General features: G+C 38.6%; 2 protein-coding genes across 2 annotated transcripts; both read left to right on the top strand.

The window, feature by feature from the left end:
* Positions 1–17,445: 17,445 nt before the first annotated feature.
* LOC110886518 (nucleosome assembly protein 1;4) lies at positions 17,446–21,320 on the top strand. Its single transcript, XM_035978781.1, has 11 exons — positions 17,446–17,606; positions 17,707–17,750; positions 17,830–17,925; positions 18,238–18,330; positions 19,736–19,808; positions 19,912–19,973; positions 20,079–20,263; positions 20,364–20,541; positions 20,627–20,670; positions 20,752–20,935; positions 21,008–21,320. Exons 1-11 carry the CDS (start codon positions 17,549–17,551, stop codon positions 21,077–21,079), a joined length of 1,089 nt encoding a protein of 362 aa, XP_035834674.1. The 5' UTR covers positions 17,446–17,548; the 3' UTR covers positions 21,080–21,320.
* A 1,897-nt stretch (positions 21,321–23,217) lies between these two features.
* LOC110886519 (putative pentatricopeptide repeat-containing protein At1g17630) lies at positions 23,218–25,487 on the top strand. The gene has a single exon (XM_022134331.2). It carries the CDS (start codon positions 23,291–23,293, stop codon positions 25,415–25,417), a length of 2,127 nt encoding a protein of 708 aa, XP_021990023.1. The 5' UTR covers positions 23,218–23,290; the 3' UTR covers positions 25,418–25,487.
* Positions 25,488–25,695: the final 208 nt, after the last annotated feature.

Raw genomic sequence — 25,695 nt, 5'->3', positions numbered from 1 at the left:
GATTAGACGTTGAGGATAAACCGGTATTAAAAGCTCTTGTGTCCTTGGACGACCTCGGTATCTTACCAACACTATACTACGTTCACGATGGGTGCACTTGCCCATATGTGTGTTTAGTGTTAGTGAATATTGTGTTTTATAAATTTAAAACTTGGCTAAAAGTGTAAAAAGGGCTTAAATAAACATCTAAAAATATATTACACTATACATGCATCAAGTTTTTTGGCGCCGTTGCCGGGGACACAAGGATTTTAAGAAAGCTTAAAATCGACGGCCTAATCAGTTTTTCAAAACCTTTTCAAAACGCGCGCATTTTTCTGCATTTTAGTTTAGTTTTGCATTTACAGTAGCTTGAACACGGGGTCGTGCTCGCTGAACACGCCCCCGTGCTGCATATTTTTAGAGTAGATACCCAGATACAGAGTCTGACCACGGGGCCGTGTTCACTCAACACGCCCCCGTGCTCAACGTGACCAGTTAATTTAATTAAAACGCCCAGATACAGTCCCTGAACACGGGGCCGTGTTCACCCAACACGGGGCCGTGTCCAGCTTCTGTTTCCGTCTTATTTTTGTTTTCTGGTCCCGAGACTCAGTTGTAGTCTGTTGAGTGATTCCTATGGATCAATACTCAAGAGGTTACAACTACACCTATGATGAGGATGAGTATAGAGGTAATTATTGCACTAATTGTCGTAATGCACGCTCGGTTCAATATAATACTTCATATCAACCATCCAATTCATACAACCATTATGAGGAGCCCAGGTACGAGCCATCAACTTCATACACATCCTATGAAGACCCAAGGTATGAACCTCCTCCCTCATACTCATATTTTGATGAACCAAGGTATGAGCCTTCATACTCAAGATATGAGCCACCACCTTCATACTCTTATTATGAGGAACCATGGCGTGAACAACCCACCTCATATGAGTACTATGAAGAACAAAGTTTCGACCCTTATCCATCATACACTTACACTGAAGAACAATGGTGTGAACCATCTACTTCATATGAGTACTATGAGGAACCAAGGATCGAACAACCGGATTCAAACTTTGATGATCCGAATTCTTTCAATCTCACCGAAGTAACTAATCGGATAATAGAACAACTTAAAACTATCGAACGTTGCATAAAAGAATCTCGCGCATGGGAAGAAGAATCCCGCGCGAGAGAAGAGTTAAAAAGTGATAATAACGTAGAGATAGTTGAAAGTGTAAAAATGGAAGAACAAGAAAGTGAAAAACAGACACATGAGTTAAACAACGAAAATGGTGAGTCCGATAATGTTAAAATTCAAGAAGAGTCTAATTTAGAGGAAATTATTCTCTTGTCACCTACTTTCGAAAATCATTGTTTAATAACCACTCATGCCAAGTTTTTAAAAGAGTTAAACACTAATGCTAAAATCAATGACCTAGTAAGTATTAAGTTGACTAATGATCAAACCTCGCTAATAAAGGAAGATCCTTTTGAAATTAACATCACACCGGTTCCATGTTTCTTTCAAAATTCGTTTATTAGTAATATCACTATTGATAAAGATCTTTGTGTTAACATAATGCCCAACTACATTTTTGAAAAGTTAAGTATTAGTGATTTTACTCCACTTCAAATACCCATTTTTCTATCCGACCGAAAAGTAATGAAATCAATCGGTGTAGTCGAAGATATTTTGGTTCAAACAAATCAAATGGTAATCCCAACCGACTTCGTCATCTTAGATGATGCCCCCTAGTCTTGGGAAAACCTTTTGTACAAACTCACAAAGCTTTGAAAAACCGGAAATTCAACAATCTACCTCTTCAATTAGGGGCATTCAAAAGGAGCATAGATCTTGAGCGCTCAATGAAATATCCTTTTGGCAACAATGACCCCCTAATTGAAGATGAAGCTGAACCACCTGATACAAACCACGAGGAAGACCACTTTGTCGACGAAGAGGTAGCCATAGAACAAACTTTTAAAGTTCTTGATCTAAATGAGCCACAAAATAAGGTGTCTCCTAAAGACCCACCCATCGAGCTCAAAGAACTCCCTAAGGGTTTGGAATATGCTTTTCTAGGCAAAGATGGTAGTTTACCTGTAATTATTTCGTCTAAATTAACTAGCATAGAAAAAGAAAAATTAGTTAACCTACTTAAAAAACACAAAAATGCGATCGCTTGGAAGCTTGTAGATATTAAGGGAATAAGTCCTTCCATGTGCACGCACAAAATTTTAATGAATGATGACTACAAAACGGTGATTCAACCACAACGAAGAGTGAACCCCAATGTTCAAGAAGTGGTTAAAAATGAAGTCATCAAACTACTCGACGCCGGACTAATCTACCCTATCTCCGATAGCCCGTGGGTAAGTCCCGTCCAAGTAGTCCCAAAGAAAGGAGGTATGACGGTAATAACTAACGAGAAAAATGAATTAATACCCACAAGAACCGTCACAGGATGGAGAGTCTGTATAGACTATAGGAGATTAAATGAAGCAACAAGGAAAGACCACTTTCCTTTGCCCTTCATTGATCAAATGTTAGAAAGATTATCCGGTCATAAATTTTATTGTTTCTTAGATGGTTTTTCAGGTTACTTCCAAATACCGATAGCACCAGAAGACCAAGAGAAAACAACTTTCACATGCCCCTACGGAACTTTTGCATATCGACGCATGCCATTCGGTCTATGTAATGCGCCTGCAACATTCCAACGTTGTATGGTCGCCATTTTCCATGATATGATTGAAAAAACCATGGAAGTCTTCATGGATGACTTTTCCATCTTTGGAGACTCATATGATCAATGCCTCGATAATCTTGAACGAATGCTATCCCGATGTGAGGAAACTAACCTCGCCCTTAACTGGGAAAAATGCCATTTCATGGTAACAGAGGGAATAGTACTCGGACATAAAATCTCAAGCGAAGGAATGGAAGTTGATCGAGCAAAAATTGAGACTATATCTCAATTACCTCCTCCATCCTCCGTGCGAGCAATCAGAAGTTTCCTAGGGCATGCCGGATTCTATAGAAGGTTTATCAAGGACTTTTCGAAAATTTCAAGACCTCTAACAAAATTGCTTGAAAAAGATGCACCCTTCATCTTTGACAAGGAATGCAATCAAGCATTTCTAACCCTCAAGGAAATGCTAGTCAATGCACCTATCATGATAGCACCAGATTGGAAATTTCCTTTCGAAATCATGTGCGATGCAAGCGACTTTGCTGTTGGAGCAGTATTGGGACAAAGAAAAGAAAAACATTTCCACCCAATTTATTATGCTAGTAAAACTCTAAATGATGCACAAGAAAATTATACAACTACAGAAAAAGAGTTACTAGCGGTGGTGTTTGCTTTTGATAAATTTCGTTCTTATCTTGTTCTTTCTAAAACAATAGTTTATACAGACCATGCAGCCATCAGGTACCTCTTCAAGAAGCAAGACGCAAAACCCCGTTTGATAAGGTGGATTCTACTCCTCCAAGAATTCGACATTGAAATCAAGGACAAAAGAGGAGCAGAAAACACTGCTGCAGATCACCTCTCACGCTTAGAAGACCCAGCTTTGGAGACAACCAGGGACGAGCAAATCAACGAAAAATTTCCCACGGAGTCCCTGGAAATGATGGAAAGCAGACAAGAACCATGGTATGCCGACTACGCTAATTTCTTAGCCAGCGGTATAGTCACCAAAGGATGGCCACATCATCAAAGGAAAAAATTCTTTGCTGATGTAAAGCATTACTTTTGGGAAGACCCCTATCTTTTCAAAATGTGTGCCGATCAACTCATCCGAAGGTGTGTCCATGGTAATGAAGCACGAAGAATACTCCGTCATTGTCATGAAGGTCCATACGGAGGACATCATGGTGCCGCAAGTACCGCAAGAAAGGTATTTGATTCGGGATTCTACTGGCCAACCATTTACAAGGATGCACAAAACCTTGTAAAGACATGTGATGCCTGCCAAAGGTCAGGTAATATTTCTTCCAAAAACGAAATGCCTCAAAATGGCATTCTCGTTTGTGAAATCTTTGATGTGTGGGGACTCGATTTCATGGGACCTTTCCCACCTTCAAAAGGAAACAAATATATACTTGTGGCAGTCGATTACTTGTCTAAATGGGCAGAGGCCGAGGCTCTTCCAACAAATGATGGAAGAGTAGTGGTAAAATTCCTAAAAAAATTGTTCTCTCGTTTCGGGACACCAAAAGCATTAATAAGTGATAGAGGTACCCATTTTTGCAATCATCAACTCGAAAAAATATTAACAAGGTATGGGGTCTATCACCGGGTCTCAACAGCATATCATCCTCAAACAAATGGGCAAGCCGAAGTGACTAATCGAGGTTTAAAACGAATACTTGAGAAAACCGTAGGGATAAATAAAAAAGAATGGGCTGACAAACTAGACGACGCTTTATGGGCTTTTCGAACCGCTTATAAAACCACTATAGGCACAACCCCATATAAACTCGTCTATGGAAAAAGTTGTCACTTGCCAGTAGAAATCGCTCACAAAGCCTACTGGGCAATAAAAAACGTAAACTTAGACTTAGAAGTTGCCGGTAAGAATCGATTTTGTCAAATAAACGAATTAGAAGAACTTAGGAATTATGCATATTCTAACTCCGAAATTTATAAAGAAAGAATGAAAAATTTGCATGATAAATATATTAAATCTAATGAATTTCGGGTTGGAGACCAAGTTCTATTGTTCAATTCGCGACTTCGATTGTTTCCTGGTAAGTTAAAATCTAGGTGGTCGGGACCTTTTTCAGTCACCCATGTTTTTCCACACGGTGCAGTAGAAATTAAAACTCGAAATGGGACACCATTTAAAGTCAATGGCCAACGGCTGAAACTCTACAGAGGATCCATTGAGGATGAGGAAGAGGAAATCGCACTTCAAACGGTCAACGAATAAACTCATACCCGACATGTTACAGGTAAGTATACATTCGAAACCGGTAAAATCATCTAACCATTATTCGGAGATAAGGGGCATGCACACGAACACGTAAATAATATATATATATATATAATTTTCAAAAATTTCACCCGGCACGGGGCCGTGTCCGCTGGACACGGGGCCGTGTCGAGGCGACTGTCGGGATAAAACCCTCTTTTTCTATCAGTTACACCATTCCACACGCCCCGTTTCGCCGAAAACTCTCTGGTTAGAGGCGATTTTCTGCAGATTTCGAACGTTACCACCGAACCTAACAACGTCAAGGTATGATTCTATCCTTCTTAGTAGTTAGATTAGTTACTTGCATGTAGTTAAAACATCAAAAATTGGGGGAAATCTAGGGTTCTTCATGTTCATCCGGATCGAACTCAAAATTTTTGATGAAAATCGTTAGTAGTAGTTTAGAGTAGAGTAGTAGGAAGTAAATAGACATGTATTGTTGATAGATTTGTCCGATTTCCAACTAAAAACACAAACCCTTGTTCTTGAACCGAAAAACACAAAATTGAAAGGGTAAATGGTTTGATTTTGGAAAAATGACACTTAGGGTTTCATTTTCGGGGGAAACCGCTGCTATTAGGCTAAAAATTTTCAGGTTTTCGAAACCGGGACGAAAAAATGAAAATTAGGTGTTACAGACGCCTGAACACGGGGCCGTGTCCGCTGAACACGGGGCCGTGTCCAGCCCACTGTTTGCAGTTTTCAACCTGAATTTCCATGTTTCGCACTAACTTTTGCTGTATTCTTTTCAGATGTCCAAATTCACACGGTTCAATGCCAGCGAACTTGACGCCAGGGCTCGCTACGAGGTCCTACAAACAAGGCCCGAAGAGTATCCAAGGCGGGCATGTACCGATCTTCTGACAATGGTAAACCAACTGGACCGCTTCAACAACATAGTGACGGGTCCACTGCACGTCGCATTGACTACCCGACTTCGGTCGGTCCATCAATGCACATTGGAGTTCTATAGCACGTTCATCTTCAACTCGAGACGCGAACCGTTTGATCACGAGGCGGTCGAGTTTCGATGTGGGGGTACGACCTATAGAACCTCCATGGCGCAGTTCGGATCAATCATTGGGCTGTACAAAGACGAAGAAGCGGGGAATGAAGAGAATACCGGGGGATTGCGAGACTTGGACGCAACTGAACGCCAAGCCGCATGGGCTCAAATCGGTGATGGGATCTACAACTCAAGCAGCACAAAAGTACCAAACTGAGAGACCCGTTATATCGCTACATCCACAGGCTCCTCACGTACTCGCTGAACCAACGCCATGACAGTAGTGGCGTTGTTGGGGTTAGAGATTTGGTTGTCCTTCACTGCATCCACAACCGGAAGCCTCTCGATGTTCCTTACCTCCTACTGCGGAACATGCACTTGAACCGCCTTGCCTCTGCTCCTACACCAATCTTCTTCGGGGGATGGGTGTACCGTCTTTTCAAGCACTTCACGAACATCCCGAAGTCCTTCGAAAGGAGTCCATGGTCGGGACGGGTTGATTACCATATCTGCCGGGCCATGAACTTGCTCTATGAAGCGGAGGACGGGACGGTGAGCTTTCAGAGGACACAAGGCTACGCATGGAACCCGCAAGAGGCTCTAGTTCTTCATGCACCACCTCCACAGTACCAATACCATCCCCAAGGCGATCCGGGTCAATCCTCCTCTCAAGGAGGCGGTTTTCCTAATTTCCAAAGTTTACATGATCTTTTGCAGGAAAACCTCATGTGCACCAGGAACACCTACAACCTCGCCAACAACACACACCTCCGGGTAGGAGCTATCGAACGCAGCGTCAACGATATAAAAGATGATATCGGTAGCATCCGGGAGTACATGGCGAGGCAGGGAGGCGGAGGTGAAGACAGTGATGAAGATATGGAGTAGGAGGCTGGGAGGAGCAAGGGGCTAGCTGGTGATGAGCCCACAGGTTTGATTACCCTTCTTTTCCATCGAACAATTCATGGCCTGCGTGCCATTTGTCAAGACAATTTACTTTCCTTAACTACTTTTTATCTTTATTTTGTTTTTACTTTATGTTTGGATAATATTTGACTATGGTAAGATTAGGATGGTTTGTGCTTGGTTGGATGGTATTGAATGCTTGAACAGGTGCAATGCAAGGGTTAGAATGCTAAACATTAGCACTCGCAGCCCTAGGAGGAAGAAACCGGGAGAAAACCCTATTTTTTTCTGGCTAACAGACTGTCCACACGGGGACGTGTCCAGCCGACACGCCCCCGTGTCCATCTCCCAGTTCTGCTGTTTGGCTACTGACCTGCAGATTTTTGCCGGACACGTGGCCGTGTTCACCCAACACGCCCCCGTGTTCACCCTCTGTAAGTTTTTCGTTACTGGCAGTTCGCCACGGGGCCGTGTCCAATGGACACGGGGCCGTGTCCAGAACGCCAGTAACACGAATCTTTGTTTTTAAACACACTTTTACATATTCTAATCAACCAAAAACTTTATTTTTGGACACATTGAGGACAATGTGTAATTTAAGTGTGGGGGGGATGCTAAAACCTTGGAATTTTGCAAAATCCTAAAACAAGCCTTACACAAAACTCTATTGGAACCGCTAAACACCCCAAATTTTTTCAAAAACTTTTTCATTTTTTTATTTTATTTACTTGTCTTAGTTTAAGTTGGGAATAACAAGTTATAAAAGGGTTATATTTTTACAAACTTACAACCGATAGCGTCGTGATAAAAAGAACTAACATAAGAAAATTATGAAACGGTATAACAAGTCTAGCTAAAATTCGATTATATATGCTTGGTCACATTAAAAACCCATTCCCACAAAAAGTGAGTTTTGAGCCTTTATTGAGCATAAAAATACACATATTTAGATTAAATGCTCATTTTTCGTTTCTTGTGTGAATAGCCGCTCGGTCTTTACAAATCTAGAACTTGCCACGACGATACATTCCCGGTCCTTACCAACTTAAACCCAAGTAAGTAAATGATGGAGGCATTAGGACTAACTATTTTTCTTTCAAAACCATTATTTTTCATTTTTTTTACCTACCCAAAATCCCCATAGAAAACCCCTTTGAGCCTAAACCTTTCATTTCATTACCCCCAAAACAATTTTTTTTTACCCACCAAAAACCTTTTTCATTTTTTCACCTTTATTTTAGTAACAAACTCGGTTTTTCATAAACATACCCTTTACGTGACGAAAAAAAAAAAAAGAAATGAAGTCAAAAACAAACATAAGCTACAAAAAGCTTGTTTGGAGAAATACTTCAAAAATAAATGTCACCAAAAATAAGGTATTTTACGAAAACCGACACTTGTTACGATTTTCGCCCTTTTTACTAACCACTAACCAACCACCCACCTTTAAACCCAAGCCTTCACCCCAAAAGACCTCTTGATATTTACAAAGGTAAAAAGTTAAAAAGGAGGAGGATTGATCGCTTGGCAAGCATATGGAGAATGTAAATCCGTGCCGCTCTCGAGCGATTCACTTAAATATACACCTTCGGCCGAGTGATTGAGTGATCTCCCGTGAGGTATGTGAACTTGTATATAAATGGAATTTTAATAAGGCATGCTATGCCCAAATAAGTAGTTTATCTTATGAAAAGTTCAAAATAAACCATGACGAATAAGATTGTAAATAAAATAAAAATAGAACCTATACAAACCTTGGATTCCCGACACTCTAGGACAAGTTAAAAAAAACTTCTCTTCTACCTATTCCATTTGGGAGTGTAAGCCACATTAAAAGAGTTTTGCTTGAGGACAAGCAAAAGTTCAAGTGTGGGGGTATTTGATGTGTGTAAAATGCAACATATAAAACACATCTATTAAGGCATAAAACTAACCCTTTTTAAGTACTAATGTTGGAAAAAGAGTGTTTTTGTCTTCCTTTTGTATTTTCAGGATGAAATGAGCTCAAAATCACAAAAGAAGCAAAAAGACCACTAATTCTACCATAAATACAAGAAAAGGAACAAAAGTAAACTGCCCGGACCCTCAACGGCACCTCCCAAGACAAAGAGAAGAGAACCGAGTCTGAACACGCCCCGTGTCCAGTGAACACGGGGGCGTGCCCAGGAAGCAGCAGAAAAGACAAACCAGTAGAAGCTTCCATTGCTCACCACGGGGCCGTGCCCAGCGGGCACGGGGGCGTGTTGAAAGTACAGCAGGCGCATTAATTGTAATTCGCAATTACAATTAATGAAGAGAGAGAATGTCAGACGGGCACGGGGCCGTGTCCAGCGGACACGGGGCCGTGTCCAGCGTTCTGTTCAGCCTATAAATAGAGGAGCTTGGTTTCATTCTCTCTCATCCCTTGGCACACCACCTCTCTCACACTTCATCCACCACCCACCACCACCATAACACCATCATCCACCACCATCATCCATTGTCCATCGTAGAGTGTGTGAGTCGTCTCGGGATCCAAGATTGATCGTAAGAGTTCTTGACAATCAAGGCCATGTTTGCCTAAGTCTCTTACATCACTTGGTGAAGACAAGTGTTTAGTATAATACTTTTTATTTTTAATCTTTTGCACTTTTTATTTGGTTTTGTATTAATGACTTTAATAACTAGTTACTTATGTTGAAGGTGATCTTTCCTTATCGTTTGTCCGTGGTGTCTTGGCGTTATTTTACTGTCTATATAAAATAAAAGATTTTCACCATTCATATCTCCACGGTCTATATGGAGGTATGTTGGCTACCTGGTCGGGGGTTAAGGGAACGGTTTGGTAAGGGTCTTGCCCTTGTTCAGCGTTTAGAGGTCCTGCTTGGGACCTGGGTCAAATTTAGTAGGATCTCCTTCAATGCCCATAGGTATTGGATGGCGGGGATCCAAACTCTTTGACCCACTCATAAGCTAACTACTATTAATACTATAACCCGGTTATTTAGGACTGTATCCCTGCTGACTCAGACTACTTAGCCGAGGGTAACGTCACCGCCAAAAGCGGGGCCTACCATAATTTGCATTAATAACTTAATTCATTATCTTTCAATAATCCGACCCTTTAGGATTGTATCCTTGCTGACTCAAACTACTGGGTTGAGGGTAACGTCGCCTTCAAAAGAGGGGCCTACTACAATAACTAAGATAATCTCTTAAACAAGTGCAAAAGTGCGAAAATAATCAAAGGTTATACTAATACACGAGTCGGATCCAAGTGATTCATCTTGTCTATCTGTTTTTATTTTATTTTCTTTTTCAGCATTTAGTTAGTTTTTATCTTTCTTAGTTTAAAACATTTTTCTAACTTTTTGATTTGATTAGACGTTGAGGATAAACCGGTATTAAAAGCTCTTGTGTCCTTGGACGACCTCGGTATCTTACCAACACTATACTACGTTCACGATGGGTGCACTTGCCCATATGTGTGTTTAGTGTTAGTGAATATCGTGTTTTATAAATTTAAAACTTGGCTAAAAGTGTAAAAAGGGCTTAAATAAACATCTAAAAATATATTACACTATACATGCATCAAGCGTAATATGGATTTTTGGATGAATCCATATCAGTGAAGGTGATGGTAGAAACAGTAATAATAATAATAATATAATAATATATGTGTGTATGTGTTAGAAAAAAAAAACTACGGATGCATACTATTAGTATTGTAGCTTTACATTTCAGTCGGTACTGTAATTTTTATTTCTGTACTGGTGTGTACTGATGCATACTATATAAAAAGAGTAAAAGTCGCAATGCTCGACGCTTTTGGTTAAAAAGTGCGTGTCATGTGATTGGCTATATATAAATATTATTTGTGATATTAATATTTGGTAAATGTCTAAAATTCAGATGGCCGACGCGGGAAATCAAGAAAATCTGAATAACGATAACCAGAGTAACATTAACATGGTTAATGAGAATTCGGACAATAATAACAACGGAAATCAAATGGATAATAGTGCCGTTCAGCATATTGTGGCACAGGGAATTATAGATGCGATGCCATTTATTATTCAAACAGTTCAGGAAGCGAATAATAAAAGTAAGCATAGCAGTAAGCGACCAACTGAACCCGAAAACAGCGTGAACAATGGACCCATACTTCAAGCGCCCGTTCCCAAAAGAAGAAGAACCATGCCACATGGTTGTTCTTACAAGGAATTCTGGTCCTGCAAACCAATAGAATTCTCGGGCAATGAAGGACCCATTGCAGCTTTACGCTGGATAGAGAAAACTGAGGCAGTTCTGAAAATAAGCAAGTGTGCTGAAGAAGATAAAATAATGTTTGCTTCAAATCTGTTTAAAAATGCAGCCTTAGAATGGTGGAACACTATCCTCCAATCCAGAGGAAGTGATAGGATTTATAATATGGAATGGGAAGAATTCAAGAACATGGTAGAAAGGAAATTCTGCCCTCCCAATGAAAAAGAACAAATAGCAAATAAGTTTCTGAATCTAAGAATGACCGGGGTAGATAGTAAGGGTTACACTACCACATTCTTTGAATATGCTAGGATAGTACCTACCCTTGCATCACCTGAACCAGTGTTAATCTCCCGTTACATCTGGGGATTAATTGGAGAGATTAGACATGTAGTCAAGGCAACTAGACCCCAAACCATAGAGGAAGCTGTAGAACTAGCTAATACCTTGACAGATGAGTTAATCCGTACTAGAGAAGAAGATCAGAGGAGAAACCTAACCCAAAGGCTTACTCAAGAATTCCGTTCTGGGAATTCCAATCGTAGGAATGTAGGTTCTACCTCTGCACCCTACTGCAAAGCCTGCAGAAAGAAGCATTCTGGAAGATGCTCTACTTACTGTAATTTTTGCAAGGCCCCAGGACACAAGGAAGAGAATTGCAAGAAGAAATCCAGTAATGGAATGTGTTTCAATTGTGGGGAAAAAGGTCACATTAGGACAAACTGTCCGAAATTGGCTCCAGCTGCAACCAACAAAAATCCTAAAAATGCCAGAGCATTCGTGCTAACTACAGAGGAAGCCAGGATGATTCCAGACGTCATTGCTGGTACGTTTTTAGTTAATGATATTTTTGCTAAAGTATTATTTGACTCTGGTGCAAACCAAAGTTTTATTAATACTTCGTTTTGCAAACTCCTAAATCAATCATTAACTAAACTACCACAAGAATGTCTAGTGGAAACCGCAAATGGAGAAACTGTTAAGATTTCTGAAATCTTGCAGGGAGCAAGAATAGAAATTTTTAATCAAAAATTTATGGCAAACCTTTACCCAATGAATCTGGTTGGATTTGATGTAGTATTAGGAATGGATTGGTTAATAGCCAATAAAGCCAGTATTTTATGTGATCAAAAGACAATTCAATTAAAATCACCAAGAGGTGAAAAGATCTCAATTAAAGGAGATAAACCTTTTAGATCCACTAAATTCATCTCTGTGATGAAAACTGCAAGTTGTATAAGAAAAGGATCTATAGTGTATTTGATTTCAATAATCACTAACACTAAAGAAAAAGAAGTAAAAGATATCCCAGTAGTATCCCAGTTTTCAGATATCTTTCCAGAAGAATTGCCAGGACTACCGCCAGACAGGGAAGTTGAATTCAGAATTCATCTGTTACCCGGAACAGCACCGATTGCCAAAGCACCTTACCGTTTAGCACCCGCTGAAATGCAAGAACTGAAGAAACAACTAGACGAGTTGTTGGAAAAGGGATTCATACAGCCAAGCTCATCGCCATGGGGAGCGCCGATTTTATTTGTTAAAAAGAAGGACGGATCAATGCGTATGTGCATTGACTACCGTGAATTGAACAAAGTCACGATTAAGAATCGGTAGCCATTACCGAGGATCGATGATTTGTTTGATCAACTTCAAGGAGCTCGATTTTTCTCTAAAATCGATTTAAGATCAGGATATCATCAATTAAAGGTACAGGAAGAGGATATTCCTAAAACCGCATTCAGAACAAGGTATGGTCATTATGAATTTACTGTCATGCCATTTGGTTTAACCAATGCCCCAGCCGCATTTATGGACATGATGAACCGAATATGTAAGCCATATTTGGATAAATTCATAATTGTCTTCATAGATGATATTCTAATTTACTCTAAAAGTAAAGATGAGCATGCAAAGCACTTGCACTTACTTTTAAGTTTATTGAGAAAAGAGAAGCTTTATGCTAAATTTTCAAAGTGTGAATTTTGGTTAGAACAAGTGCAATTTTTCGGACATTTGGTGAATCATGAAGGAATTCATGTAGATCCAACGAAAATCGAGGCAATTACCAAATGGAAAACCCCAGAATCACCAACTGAAGTTAGAAGTTTCTTAGGATTGGCCGGTTATTATAGAAGATTTATTCGAGATTTTTCTAGAATAGCCATTCCTTTAACTAAGCTAACCTGTAAATCTGTTAAGTTTGAATGGGGACCAAAACAAGAAGAAGCCTTTAGAATCCTTAAGCAAAGATTAACCCATACACCCATACTAGCATTACCAGAAGGAACTGAAGACTTCGTAGTCTTTTGTGACGCTTCTAAATTAGGTTATGGATGCGTATTGATGCAACGTCAAAAGGTTATAGCTTATGCATCTAGACAGCTTAAGAGTCATGAAGGAAATTATTCAACCCATGATTTGGAATTAGGAGCCATAATTTTTGCCCTTAAGATTTGGAGACATTATCTTTATGGTAGTAAGTTTACCATATTCACAGATCATAAGAGTTTAAGATATGTCTTCGGGCAAAAAGAGTTGAATATGAGACAGAGACGCTGGATGGAATTGCTTAGTGATTATGATTGTGATATCCAGTATCATGCAGGAAAAGCCAATGTGGTGGCTGATGCTTTAAGTCGAAAATATCACGAAAAACCAAAAAGGGTACGTTCTCTTAATTAAATCTACAAGTAGATTTAAACAATCAAATTAGAAAAGCACAAAAATCAGTAATCAAGGAGGATACTGAAAAGTTAAAAGGAATGATTAAGGAATTAGAACAAGGAACAGATGGAATTTGGAGGTTCCATAAAAAGAGAATGTGGATACCTAAATTAGGAAATTTACGTCACCGTATATTAGAAGAAGCCCATAAGTCTAAATATACGATGCATCCAGGAAGTGATAAAATGTACCAGGATTTAAGGAAAAATTTCTGGTGGATAGGAATGAAAAAGGACGTAGCAGCTTATGTTTCTAAATGTTTAACTTGCTCACAAGTTAAAGCTGAACATCAGAAACCCTCAGGATTGTTACAACAATTAGAAATACCAGTTTGGAAATGGGAATGGATAACAATGGATTTTGTTACCAAATTGCCTAAAACAAGGAAAGGTAATGATACAATCTGGGTGATTGTAGATAGATTAACCAAGTCAGCTCATTTCTTACCAATGAAGGAAACCTTTAGTATGGAACAATTAGCCAAATTATATGTAAATAAAATTGTTTCGTTACATGGCATTCCTTTATCAATTGTTTCTGATAGAGATAGCCGTTTTACTTCTCATTTTTGGTCAAGTTTCCAAAAAGCAATGGGAACCAGGTTAAATCTAAGCACAGCTTATCATCCTCAAACGGACGGACAAAGCGAAAGGACAATTCAGACAATGGAGGACATGCTTAGAGCTTGTGTAATTGATCTTGGAGGTAACTGGGACGAACACTTACCTTTAATAGAATTTTCTTATAATAACAGTTATCACACAAGTATCAATGCTGCACCATTCGAAGCACTTTATGGACGAAAGTGCAGAACCCCAGTCTGTTGGGCAGAAATTGGGGAAAAACAATTATCTGGACCTGAGATAGTACAAGAAACAACTGATAAAATTATTCAAGTCAAGGAACGACTGAAAACAGCACGTGATCGCCAAAAGAGCTATGCTGATAACAGACGCAAACCATTAGAATTTCAAGTGGGAGATAAAGTGTTATTGAAAGTCTCTCACTGGAAAGGAGTGGTAAGATTCATCAAAAGAGGAAAGCTTAGTCCCAGGTATATTGGACCTTTTGAAATTATCCGAAGAATAGGACCTGTAGCTTATCAGCTACGACTGCCAGAGGAAATGGCAGGAATACATGATGTGTTTCATGTATCCAATCTTAAAAAGTGTTTAGCTGATGAATCACTCGTAGTACCTCTTAAGGATATAGAGGTTAATGAGCAACTCAAATTTGTAGAAAGGCCACTACAAATTGAAGATAGGAAAGTTAAAAATCTCAAGCATAAGAGATTGGTTCTGGTCAAAGTAAAGTGGGACTCCAAAAGAGGACCCGAGTACACGTGGGAGCTTGAATCAGAAATGCAAAAGAAATATCCACACTTGTTCCAGTAGATCTCGAGGACGAGCTCTAAAACAAGGTGGGGAGGATATAACAACCCTCGGTAAAACCGACATCCTCATAATATTTCTGACACTCTAATATATATTGTAAATATATCAACTTGTCTTTATATGCACCCCGTATGTGAAAACCGAGCCCCAAGATAGATTATACTATATAAAATAAATAAAAAACAATAATTATTAAGTTGAGGCGGGCCGCGTAGGGCCTCACCTCAAGTCCATGCGGGCCGCGTGAGTAGGAGAACCAGATATCGTCAAACCATAAGCCCAAGCGGGCCGCGTACCTATTCAGTTTAGTTGATGCGGGCCGCGAGCGACCCAATTTGTGGCGTGACCCGGTGCGGCCACGTGTCATCATCGTGGCGAGTCTAGTAGATGAGCCGGACAAGCTAGTCCGTTGACTAGCATTGACGCGGGCCGCGTAGACCCGGCCCAAACTTCACGCGGGCCGCGAGGAAGTCCAATTACAGCCCTATATAAGAAGGCAACGGGCTTTCGGTTTTCGTCGCTCACAACTTTCTTTCTTTCTAAATTTCTGAAGTAGTATACACTATACCCGGGCATTATACCCCCTAAAATAGCGAGGTTCTGCTACGATGTAAGTATTATAACCCCTGGAGACGTATTAGATACGCTGCCCGATTGATCTAGGGTTCCGTAACGGCTGTCGTGGTTCTGCCCGACGTAGTCGTTGGAATGCCGTCTCGGGGAGGGTTTAATGTTAAAATGGGTTATTATACTAACACACGTGCATTTGTGTAATTTATAGATTATCTCCAGGAAACCCTTACGAAAAACCTAAAACAGCAATGTGAGTTGATCCTTCTTTTTATGTACTCATTTTTGTGAGTAATCTCCTTTTTGTTAACTGTTTTTACAAAACCTTAAATACCTTTCCATGCAAATGACAGTTATTGAGTATTTGTGAAGAATACAATTATAGTGGGTATGTTGGGGTTTTGTATACAAAATTGGTTACTGGCGTGGTAACATCCCATATGTTGAGTATGACCGTACCACTGATGTTAATTGTGATGTCTTGGATACAAATGTAATTGCGGATGTGCCCTCAATACTGCAAATTGGTTTTTTTCTTAAACTTGATTAAACTGGGATTCACTCACCAGTATTTCCCACTGACAAAATGTTTTTAAAACGCGTTTCAGGTAACAAAGTGTGAAAGCCAAATAGAAGCCAGCTGGACAGCACTGAAGGCTTGGAAAAGTGGCAATAAAGTTACCTAAGAATAAAATGGATGTTTTTATTAAATAAATAGGATTTATTCCTATGAAACGTGTGTATTAAAAACTTGGGTTTTTACCCATATGTTTAATGTTATAAAATGTGGTGGTTTACTCTGATTAAAATATTTCTTAACTACGATCCTGTTGAAAATTTCCGCTGCCAAATTGAATAAATAAAATGTGATACCACCGAAACTGGCTCACGGCCGCCCGTTCCCGGGAGATAGGGATCGGGGGCTGTGACAGTTTCTTCACAAACTTGTCACAAAAATTTCATTTTACGTTTTGGTATAAATTTTGCTAGTTAACAAGCTGGAACGCGGATGTATGGTTCAACATTTTTACATCTATATATTTCCCATTTATTGGCACAGTCTCAACGCAAAAATCCTAAGTCGACTTATTAATTTATTCTATATTTTATGTTTCGGTCTAATTTTTTATGTTAGCACACTACAACGGGCGTGCGTGATTTAATGTTCCATCGAAAAGCTTGGGTCCTATATACTAGTGCTATAAATAATACACTTCATTCAATTTGATTTCGTTTGTTAACTTCTTTAAGAAAACAAAATATGTATATGTGTTTAATTCTTTTCCACGACATCCAATATAAATTGTATTGAAAACGAAATTTTATTTAGAATATAACATCTTATGATATGATAGATTATACGGGTGCTAAAGTGTGGTTAGGACCTTCTGTATAGGAGGGTGTAAGATCTCTGTTAATGATTCTCACCGTTTAAAAGAATTTGCATAGTTTCATGACGGACCAAACTTCTACCTTACAATGTATGTACTAGTTTAGGTATTAATATTATCAAACCGAACCAGTACCGACATTGTTAATTTTCCAATCGAACCGAACCAGTACCGACATTTGTTGATTTTCCATATTTTCTCTAGTGTGAAAACAGCAAAATCACATTATATATTAGGTCACAAATCGACCCCAAAAGCAAACCCATTATCGTACACATTTCATCTCTTCAAATTAGCTAGGGTTTTCACTAGGGTTTCTCCTACTAATCTCCCGCCATGAAAGAGCACCTCGATATGTCCGATCTCACCGCCTCCTTACCGGCCGCCGCCGCAGGTACCTTCTTCTTCTTCTTCTATAAACCAAACCACCACCGCTCTTCATAACCTATAATATTATCCTCTATTTACCGTATCGTTTTTCGTGAAATTCACAGCTCTTAGTGCCGAAGATCGTGCCGGACTCGTAAACGCCCTAAAGGTTCCATATCATTCCATCAGTTTCTATCTGTTTTCATCTGTAGATTCGTTCTCACTTTGTTTTATGGATGATTTTACAGGATAAGCTTCAGAATCTGGCTGGACAACACTCCGATGTTCTCGAGAATTTGTCTCCGGCTGTTCGGAAGAGAGTTGAGGTTCTCAGAGACATTCAGGTACTTATTTTTTGCATATGTTAATTACCTCTTTTTGTTTTTTATTATGCTTAATTAGATGATTTAGATCTGTCTTTTGATGTGTTTAGCTATAGATATTAATTATGAGTCATGTGAAATTTGATTTCAAAAAGCCTAAAGATGTGTAGTTACCTTTTCTTTTTGTTACAGGTTACAATTCATGTGCACGAACTTCTACTTTTGTTACTCTTAATACTTCTTTTATTTATGTGCATATGTGTTCTTGATGGTGGGATGTTTTTTAGTTTCTTTGCTTAATGCTATCTGGTTCTGATATTTTATTGTTTGCAGAGCGAACATGATGACCTAGAGGCAAAGTTTTTTGAAGAGAGAGCTGCACTGGAACGGAAATACCAGAAACTGTATGCGCCACTATACGCAAAGGTTTGGATATATGATTTTCTCCCATTTGTATATCTGATCATGATGATGAGCAGTGTTGTAAAAGTCGGATTACTCGGCCGAGTACTCGGCGAGTACTCGGTCCTCGGACCCCCTTCGAGGCGACTTCCTCCTAGGCGGTCTCAATTAGTCGGCCTCGGGATTACTCGAGAGTACTCGGTGCCTAGTCGGCGCCTAGTCGGACATAGTCGGACGTAGTCGGCCTAGTCGGTCTAGGCGGTCAACATGGTTTGTTGACTTTAATCGGTCAAACTCGGTCAAAATCGGCCTACTCGGCCTTGTACTCGGACTACTCGGCCTTGTACTCAGACTAGTCGGACTTGTATTCAGAATATTTGAACTTTAAACATGTTTCATTTTAAATTGTACTCAGTTGACATGAATTATGCTTATTTTAACACATAAATAATATATACAATTAATTTTCTTTATATTTACCATGTCCGCGTACTCCCCGAGTACTCTCCGAGTACTCCGATTACTCCCAACTCCCCAGTCGGCCGACTAGGGACCGCCTAGCGACTTTTACAACACTGATGATGAGATTGACATTTAACGCATACGTAGTAGTTTGTGGTTAGAAGTTGTTTTGTCTGCTGACTTTAGAACATTAGAAACATGTACAGTTTGTTTCACTTGAACGATTGTCATACTGTCATAGAGAATGGAAATCTAGGAAACAAGTGTGTTTTGTAGTTTGTACTTTATTGTTTCTGGGTGAAGGGGAATGCTTTGATCATTTTGACTATAGCTAAACAAGGTATAAAGGCATAACCATAGATGGTAAAAGCCATCACCTCTTGCGCCTAGGCCCATTTCCAAGCTAGGCGAGGCAATTGCGCTTTAAGTCAAGGCAATTGTGTTTTAATTCTCTATGTGATGTTTGGGTGTAGATTTCGGCAAGATTCCTAGATTTTGGAGAATTTCTGGCCAAATTCTCTAATTTCTGGCAAGATATTAGCCAAATTTATACTTTATATAACAGAAACTTCTTTTCTACACTAATATTTTTTAACTTTTGGTACTAAATAGATGATATTAAATTTGATGAATAGTATTAAATCTCTAACACATAAAGTATATTTAATATATTTCATTGTGCGCATTATTTTTCTCAGACCCTTGCTTTTTGCCTAGGCCCCAGGCGAGGCCTATGTGCCTTGAGGACGTCACACTTTAATAACTATGGGCATAACATACCATACTTTTTGCATGTCGGTTGAATTCTTTTTCAAATGTTCTTCATGTTGAACGCGTGCATGTCTCCTTTATGGACAGAAGTCACCTAATATGATAATGGTGTTTTGTAGTGGACAAAAATTCTTTAATCGCTAGTGGTTTGCTCTAGATGTTGTATATACTGAATTTTTATGTTCTGAAACTGCAGAGATATGATATAGTTAATGGTGTTGTTGAAGTTGATGGATTAAAGGATGAAGCTGCAACTGACAATGCAGAAGGTAATATACTTTCTGTATGATTTTACCCTGCTTTTTTGTGTTCATTTATTTTATCTGTAAAAGAAGTAAAGAACATAATTTTTTATTTAAAACCTTATTTCAGATAAGGGCGTGCCTGATTTTTGGCTTACTGCAATGAAGACCAATGAAATATTGGCAGAGGAGGTAGCAATTCCATTTATAACATGGGTTTTTTGTTACACAATTTTTCTTATTTATGGTCTTTTGTTTCCAAAAGGTTACTGATTTCGTTTTTGGCATAATTATCAGATTTCAGAACGCGATGAAGACGCCCTCAAATATCTAAAGGACATTAAGTGGTGCAGGATAGATGACCCCAAGGGTTTCAAACTCGAATTCTTTTTCGATACGAATCCGTATTTTAAAAATTCAGTTTTGACCAAAACATATCACATGATTGATGAAGATGATCCTATTTTAGAGAAGGCATTAGGGTAACCATTATATATTTATACCCATATCTTATTTTACAGGTTTTATTGTAATTAGACGTTGGTACAATCTTAAGCTCATGTTATGGTTGGTACTTTACAGGACGGATATTGAATGGCTACCAGGGAAATGCTTGACACAAAAGATATTAAAGAAGAAGCCAAAGAAGGGATCAAAAAATGCTAAACCTATCACTAAGACTGAAAAATGTGAGAGTTTCTTCAACTTTTTTAGTCCTCCACAAGTGCCTGATGATGAGGATGATATTGATGAAGAAGAGGTAGTTATTTTTTTTTATTTTTTTGATGCACATATAGAGGCCCTTTGATTGATAGATTAAGTTATGAATACTATTACACTGGCAGGCTGAAGAGCTTCAGAATCAAATGGAACAAGACTATGACATCGGGTATGTGGTATAATATTATTAAAACTTTTGGGTGGTGATCTGGAACCATTTGGGTTAATATATGTTTTATGTGGTATGTAGTTCAACGATACGGGACAAAATTATACCCCATGCTGTTTCGTGGTTTACGGGTGAGGCAGCCCAGGAGGATGAGTTTGATGGTATAGAAGAAGACGATGACGAGGATGATGATGAAGATGACGATGATGATGATGAAATTGATGATGAAGATGAAGAGGAGAGCAAGAGTAAGAGAAAAACAAAGGTGCAATTTCCTTCCCTTTTACTTATATTGAATTTTGCTTTCGACAAATTAATCGTGTGAACTGCATTGCAGAAGGGTAGTGTCCCAAATGCGGGTGTGACGGGAGAACAGGCTGAACGACCTCCTGAATGCAAGCAACAGTAGCGTTGAAGGCTGCAAATGGTGTGATCTGCTTTTATTGAGAGTTTGAAATTGTTGGTTTCGGAATTTTGCTCTATTTATCTGTTAAAATGTTTAGTTTTTATGTTAGGTTACATTCTTAATTTGTGGAAAAGGGAACAATTTATTAAGTATGTATGTTTTGGCTCATCATCACTGAGCATGTTTAAGAAACTGGTGTACCATTTTTGTTATGTTTTTTGAATGAGTGTTTTCACTTTGTTAATTTAGGCGTGATGGTGGATTGCAGGGTTGTTTGTGACGGCAATTCAGCCCGAAGAAGACCTATATTTGTATTTGCATTAAGAACAACCCTAATCTGCACACTTAAAAAGTTACTATAATATGAACGTGATTTGTGTAACCCGTATTTCCAAACGTTTGATAGGTGAGCATTTCCATTTGATAGGTGATCATACAGTTGTAAATGTGCTAATCGGGAAATGAATTAGTGGATCGATTTGTTTGATTAATGTTGGCGGGACGGGTTAGTCAACTTAAACATGACTTTAATTAACCTAGTCAACGTAAATGGCATTCCTTGTGTAAACGAGTTAGATATTTCAATCTAAAACCTGATTAGTTTGTGATTTGTTTGTGTCAATCTAAAACCAGTGGATTGTTTATAAGTTTGTATAAAAGTTATGTATATCTATATCACTTTTAGTTTGAACCTTTTCATGAATGTGTTTTTTATATATCCTTATCATACATCTATTTATTCTCATAATTATAAAAAAGTAGTATCATAACAATAATCCATATAAATTAAATCTAGGCACATATGTTGTTTATAACATGAGTTTTTATTAACCCCGTCCCGTGTTGTATAACAATAATATATATAAATTAAATCTAGACGCATATATTGTTTATAACATAGAGTAAAATGTTAAAATCATCTCTAAGATTCATTCATTTTTCCTTGTTTCATTGAAAATGACTTTTTGTGCATTTGAGTCCAAGTTTGCGTTTTATTGTTAGTTTCATCCTTGAGTTTGACAATTTATTGAGATTTTCGTCCCTCGAATTTTGGCCTATGAAAATGGCAAAATTTCAATTTTTTTGGATGAAAATGACACCTCAAGAACGAAAGATATAAAAGTGATCAAACCTCAAGAATGAAAATGACATTTTACTCTTACACGTGTTTTTATTACCCCATCCCTGTTCTGTCGTGACCGTCGAACCGAAGAGCTTCATGTTCACAAAATTGCTTTTTAAATAAGGGATATTATATATACTTCTAATTTGCAACAATTTTATGCAATAGATAGTTGTAACTTTAGCTTTATTGGTTTTATGTGCATAGGTAAGGTGTACATTTGCTTAGGTTCATTGTACACTAAAGCTTCCTTTGGAAGCTTTATATTTCATATAAATTGAAGAGAGATACATGAGAGACAGAGATGCAGATTCGTTCCGTTCTAAATTTTGCGAGTTAACACAGCGCAACGTGCGTGTGTGATTAAACATTTTTACGTTTTTTTATTTTTTTCCGTTTGACAGGTTAATCGTAACGCGCGGGTACTAGATCGACTTAGTTATTCTTTTATATGTTTTACGTTTCAGTTTAATTTCTTCGCATTAACACGCTGCAACTTTAGTGTTGGTGGTCGTTGGTAGGAGTGTGGCATTGGTGTTCGCCCCCGCCGCAACGCGGGGTGCTTAATCCTAGTTAGATTTAAATAACTACAATTTTCACCAATTGGCCGATAACACTCCCAACTTTCGATTTGTCCCACACCACTCCCAACTTTCAACTTATTGGCCGATAGCACTCCCAAACAAACCAACACTAACCCAGTTTGCTGACCTCAGCTGACATGTCACCAAACTAGTGGCACATCAATTGCCACATCATTAAAAAAGCTAAGTCATATGCCACTTCATCAAATAATTCCACGTTAAATGCCACGTCAACACACTAGTGCCACATCATCAAAAAACTAACTGTGTTAGGGTTCAGTTAGTTTGCAACTGTTATCAGTCAATAAGTTAAAAATTGGGAGTGGTATAGTATAAATCGAAAATTGAGAATGATACTAGTCTAGTGTAGTGGTGAAAATTGAGTTATTTTAATCCTTGAAATAATTGCATAATTTTTCATTTGCCAAGTGGCCATCAAATACTATTCATGTTCAATTTGATAACAAAGTCTCCATATCTTTTCACTCAAGAGTACCAACAAGCTTCATGCTTCATGTTTCTCCTTCACATTCCAGGAGTCTTCTTCTTCACATATCCTCTGCATTAGCTTCTCACCGTTGGATTTCTAATGCCTACAACGTCCAAATCCACTTTAACCCAACAAAATCCAACGACGTTTTCGATTATTTCGACCACCTTCTACGACAATGCACCACCTCCACACAATCCAAACAAATACACGCCCAAATCATCCACTTTCGTGGCTTATCAACCGTATTCTTACCTTCAAAACTCATATCTATTTACACCAGATTTAACCTTCTCACTGACGCACAAAAAGTCTTTCAATCCGTCCCAATTGAACACCTTTTCAACACAATCATTTGGAACTCGATGTTAAGAGCTAATGTCACTAATGGAGACTGTCAAGAAGCCCTTAGGGTTTATACCCAAATGAGAAATTTTGGAACTTTAGCTGATGAGTTTACTTTCCCATTGATTTTGCGTGCTTGTGCTGTGATGGGTCAACGAAAGTCGTGTGCTTTAGTTCATTGTCATGCTTTACTAATGGGGTTTCAAGATAATCTTTATGTAGCGAACGAATTGTTGGCTGCGTATGGGAAACTTGGGCAAATGGGTGTTGCACGCCAAGTGTTTGATGAAATGATTGTTAGAAGTTGTATTTCTTGGAACACTATGGTTTCGGGTTTCGCTTTTAATTATGATTGTGATGGTGCTGTTGAGATGTTTAAGAGGATGGAAGTTGACGGGTGGGAGCCGAATCTTGTGACTTGGACTTCTTTGTTGTCGAGTCATTCTCGATGCGGTTACTATTTGGAAACGTTGAGACTATACAATGTGATGAGAAGCAAAGGTAGTAAATCTTCCGCTGAATCACTTGCTGTGGTTGTATCCGCATGTAACGATTGTAATACGTTTAATAAAATTAAGGAGCTCCATGGGTACGTAGTAACGGTTGGTTTTGAGGATTATTTATTTGTTAAAAACTCTCTTTTATGCGCGTATGGTAGGCATGGAGTTTTGGAAGCTGCTGAAAAACTGTTTACGGAGATCAAAAACAAGAGTTTAGTGAGTTGGAACGCTTTGATTTCGTTATACGCTCAAGTTGGTCTATGCGATGCGGCTTTCTCTACATTCTTAAACTTGAAGAATTCCAAAAAACATCTCGTGCCTAATGTGATAAGTTGGAGTGCTGTTATAAACGGTTTTGCTTCAAACGGGAGACCCGATGAATCGTTGAAACTATTCAGAAAAATGCAGCTTGCAAAAGTGAATCCGAATGTTATAACCATATCGACTATCTTATCAGTTTGTGCAGATTTATCTGCAATTGTTTTCGGTAAAGAAATGCATGGTTATATCATTAGAAACTTAATGAACGCCGATCTATTGGTTGTTAACGGGTTGATAAACATGTATGCCAAATGCGGTATCCTTAAGGCGGCGTATATAACGTTCAAGAACATAAAACATAAAGATTTATGCTCATGGAATACGATGATCAAAGGGTACGGAATGCATGGATTCGGTAAACGCGCGTTAGAAATCTTTAAACAAATGATTAACGATGGAAATAAGCCTGACGGGGTTACGTTTATTTCGTTACTTTCTGCTTGCAGTCATGCGGGCCTAGTTAATGACGGGAGTAAGCTATTCGAACAAATGAAACCCGAGTTTGGAATCGAACCCGAGATTGAACACTATGCGTGTATGGTTGACCTTCTTGGGCGGGCTGGGCTTTTCGAAGAAGCAAGTGAAGTTGCGAAAAAGATGCCGTTGCAGCCCAATGTATGTGTATGGGGTGCGCTTTTGAACTCGAGTAGAATGCATAAGAGTTCAGATTTGGATGAACGTTTGGTTTCGAAGATACTTGAGCTTAGTTCTGAAACCGGAAATTATATGTTAATGTCGAATATATATGCGCAAAGTGGTCAATGGGAGGAGTCTGCAAAAGTCAGAGTATCAGCTCGGGCACGGGGTTTGACTAAAACGCGAGGTCAAAGCTGGATTGAGTTGAATAAACGGGTGCGTAGGTTCACAGCAGGGGAGTTTGCAGAAAGTGAGAGTAAGGAAGTTGAAACACTGGTCAAGATTTTGAGTTTTCAAATGAAGATGGAGAATATAGATGAAGAAATCTTGTTAACTTATTGATTTGGATCATTTTACATGTATATATCTTTTACATAGTAGTATCATATATTGGATTTATTTCTATTAAAAATTGTTGAAATTGAACTTTGACTAGAATAACAAAGTTAAACATATTGATTTATAAATGAACTTATTTTGACTTTTAATATAATTAATCTTGAAGGTATGCCTTAGTAGTCCTAATCCTTTATGCAAAATAACACATTTTTGTCTTAGATTTTTTTGATTGAAAGGTGACTTCCTCTTTGTGCAGCAAATTTTTAGTTAAAATTCTATTA

The sequence above is a fragment of the Helianthus annuus genome, chromosome 10 (genome assembly GCF_002127325.2).
Source record: "Helianthus annuus cultivar XRQ/B chromosome 10, HanXRQr2.0-SUNRISE, whole genome shotgun sequence".
Classification (NCBI taxonomy): Eukaryota; Viridiplantae; Streptophyta; class Magnoliopsida; order Asterales; family Asteraceae; genus Helianthus; species Helianthus annuus.
Note: the sequence above shows the minus strand (reverse complement) of the source record. Positions and strands in the feature narration are given on the sequence as shown.

Coding starts and splice junctions, on each gene's coding strand:
- LOC110886518 (XM_035978781.1), top strand. CDS start 17,549: ATGAAAGAGCACCTCGATATGTCCGATCTCACCGCCTCCTTACCGGCC. Junction 17,607..17,706: donor CTTACCGGCCGCCGCCGCAG/GTACCTTCTTCT, acceptor TGAAATTCACAG/CTCTTAGTGCCGAAGATCGT. Junction 20,264..20,363: donor ATTTTAGAGAAGGCATTAGG/GTAACCATTATA, acceptor GGTACTTTACAG/GACGGATATTGAATGGCTAC.
- LOC110886519 (XM_022134331.2), top strand. CDS start 23,291: ATGCTTCATGTTTCTCCTTCACATTCCAGGAGTCTTCTTCTTCACATA.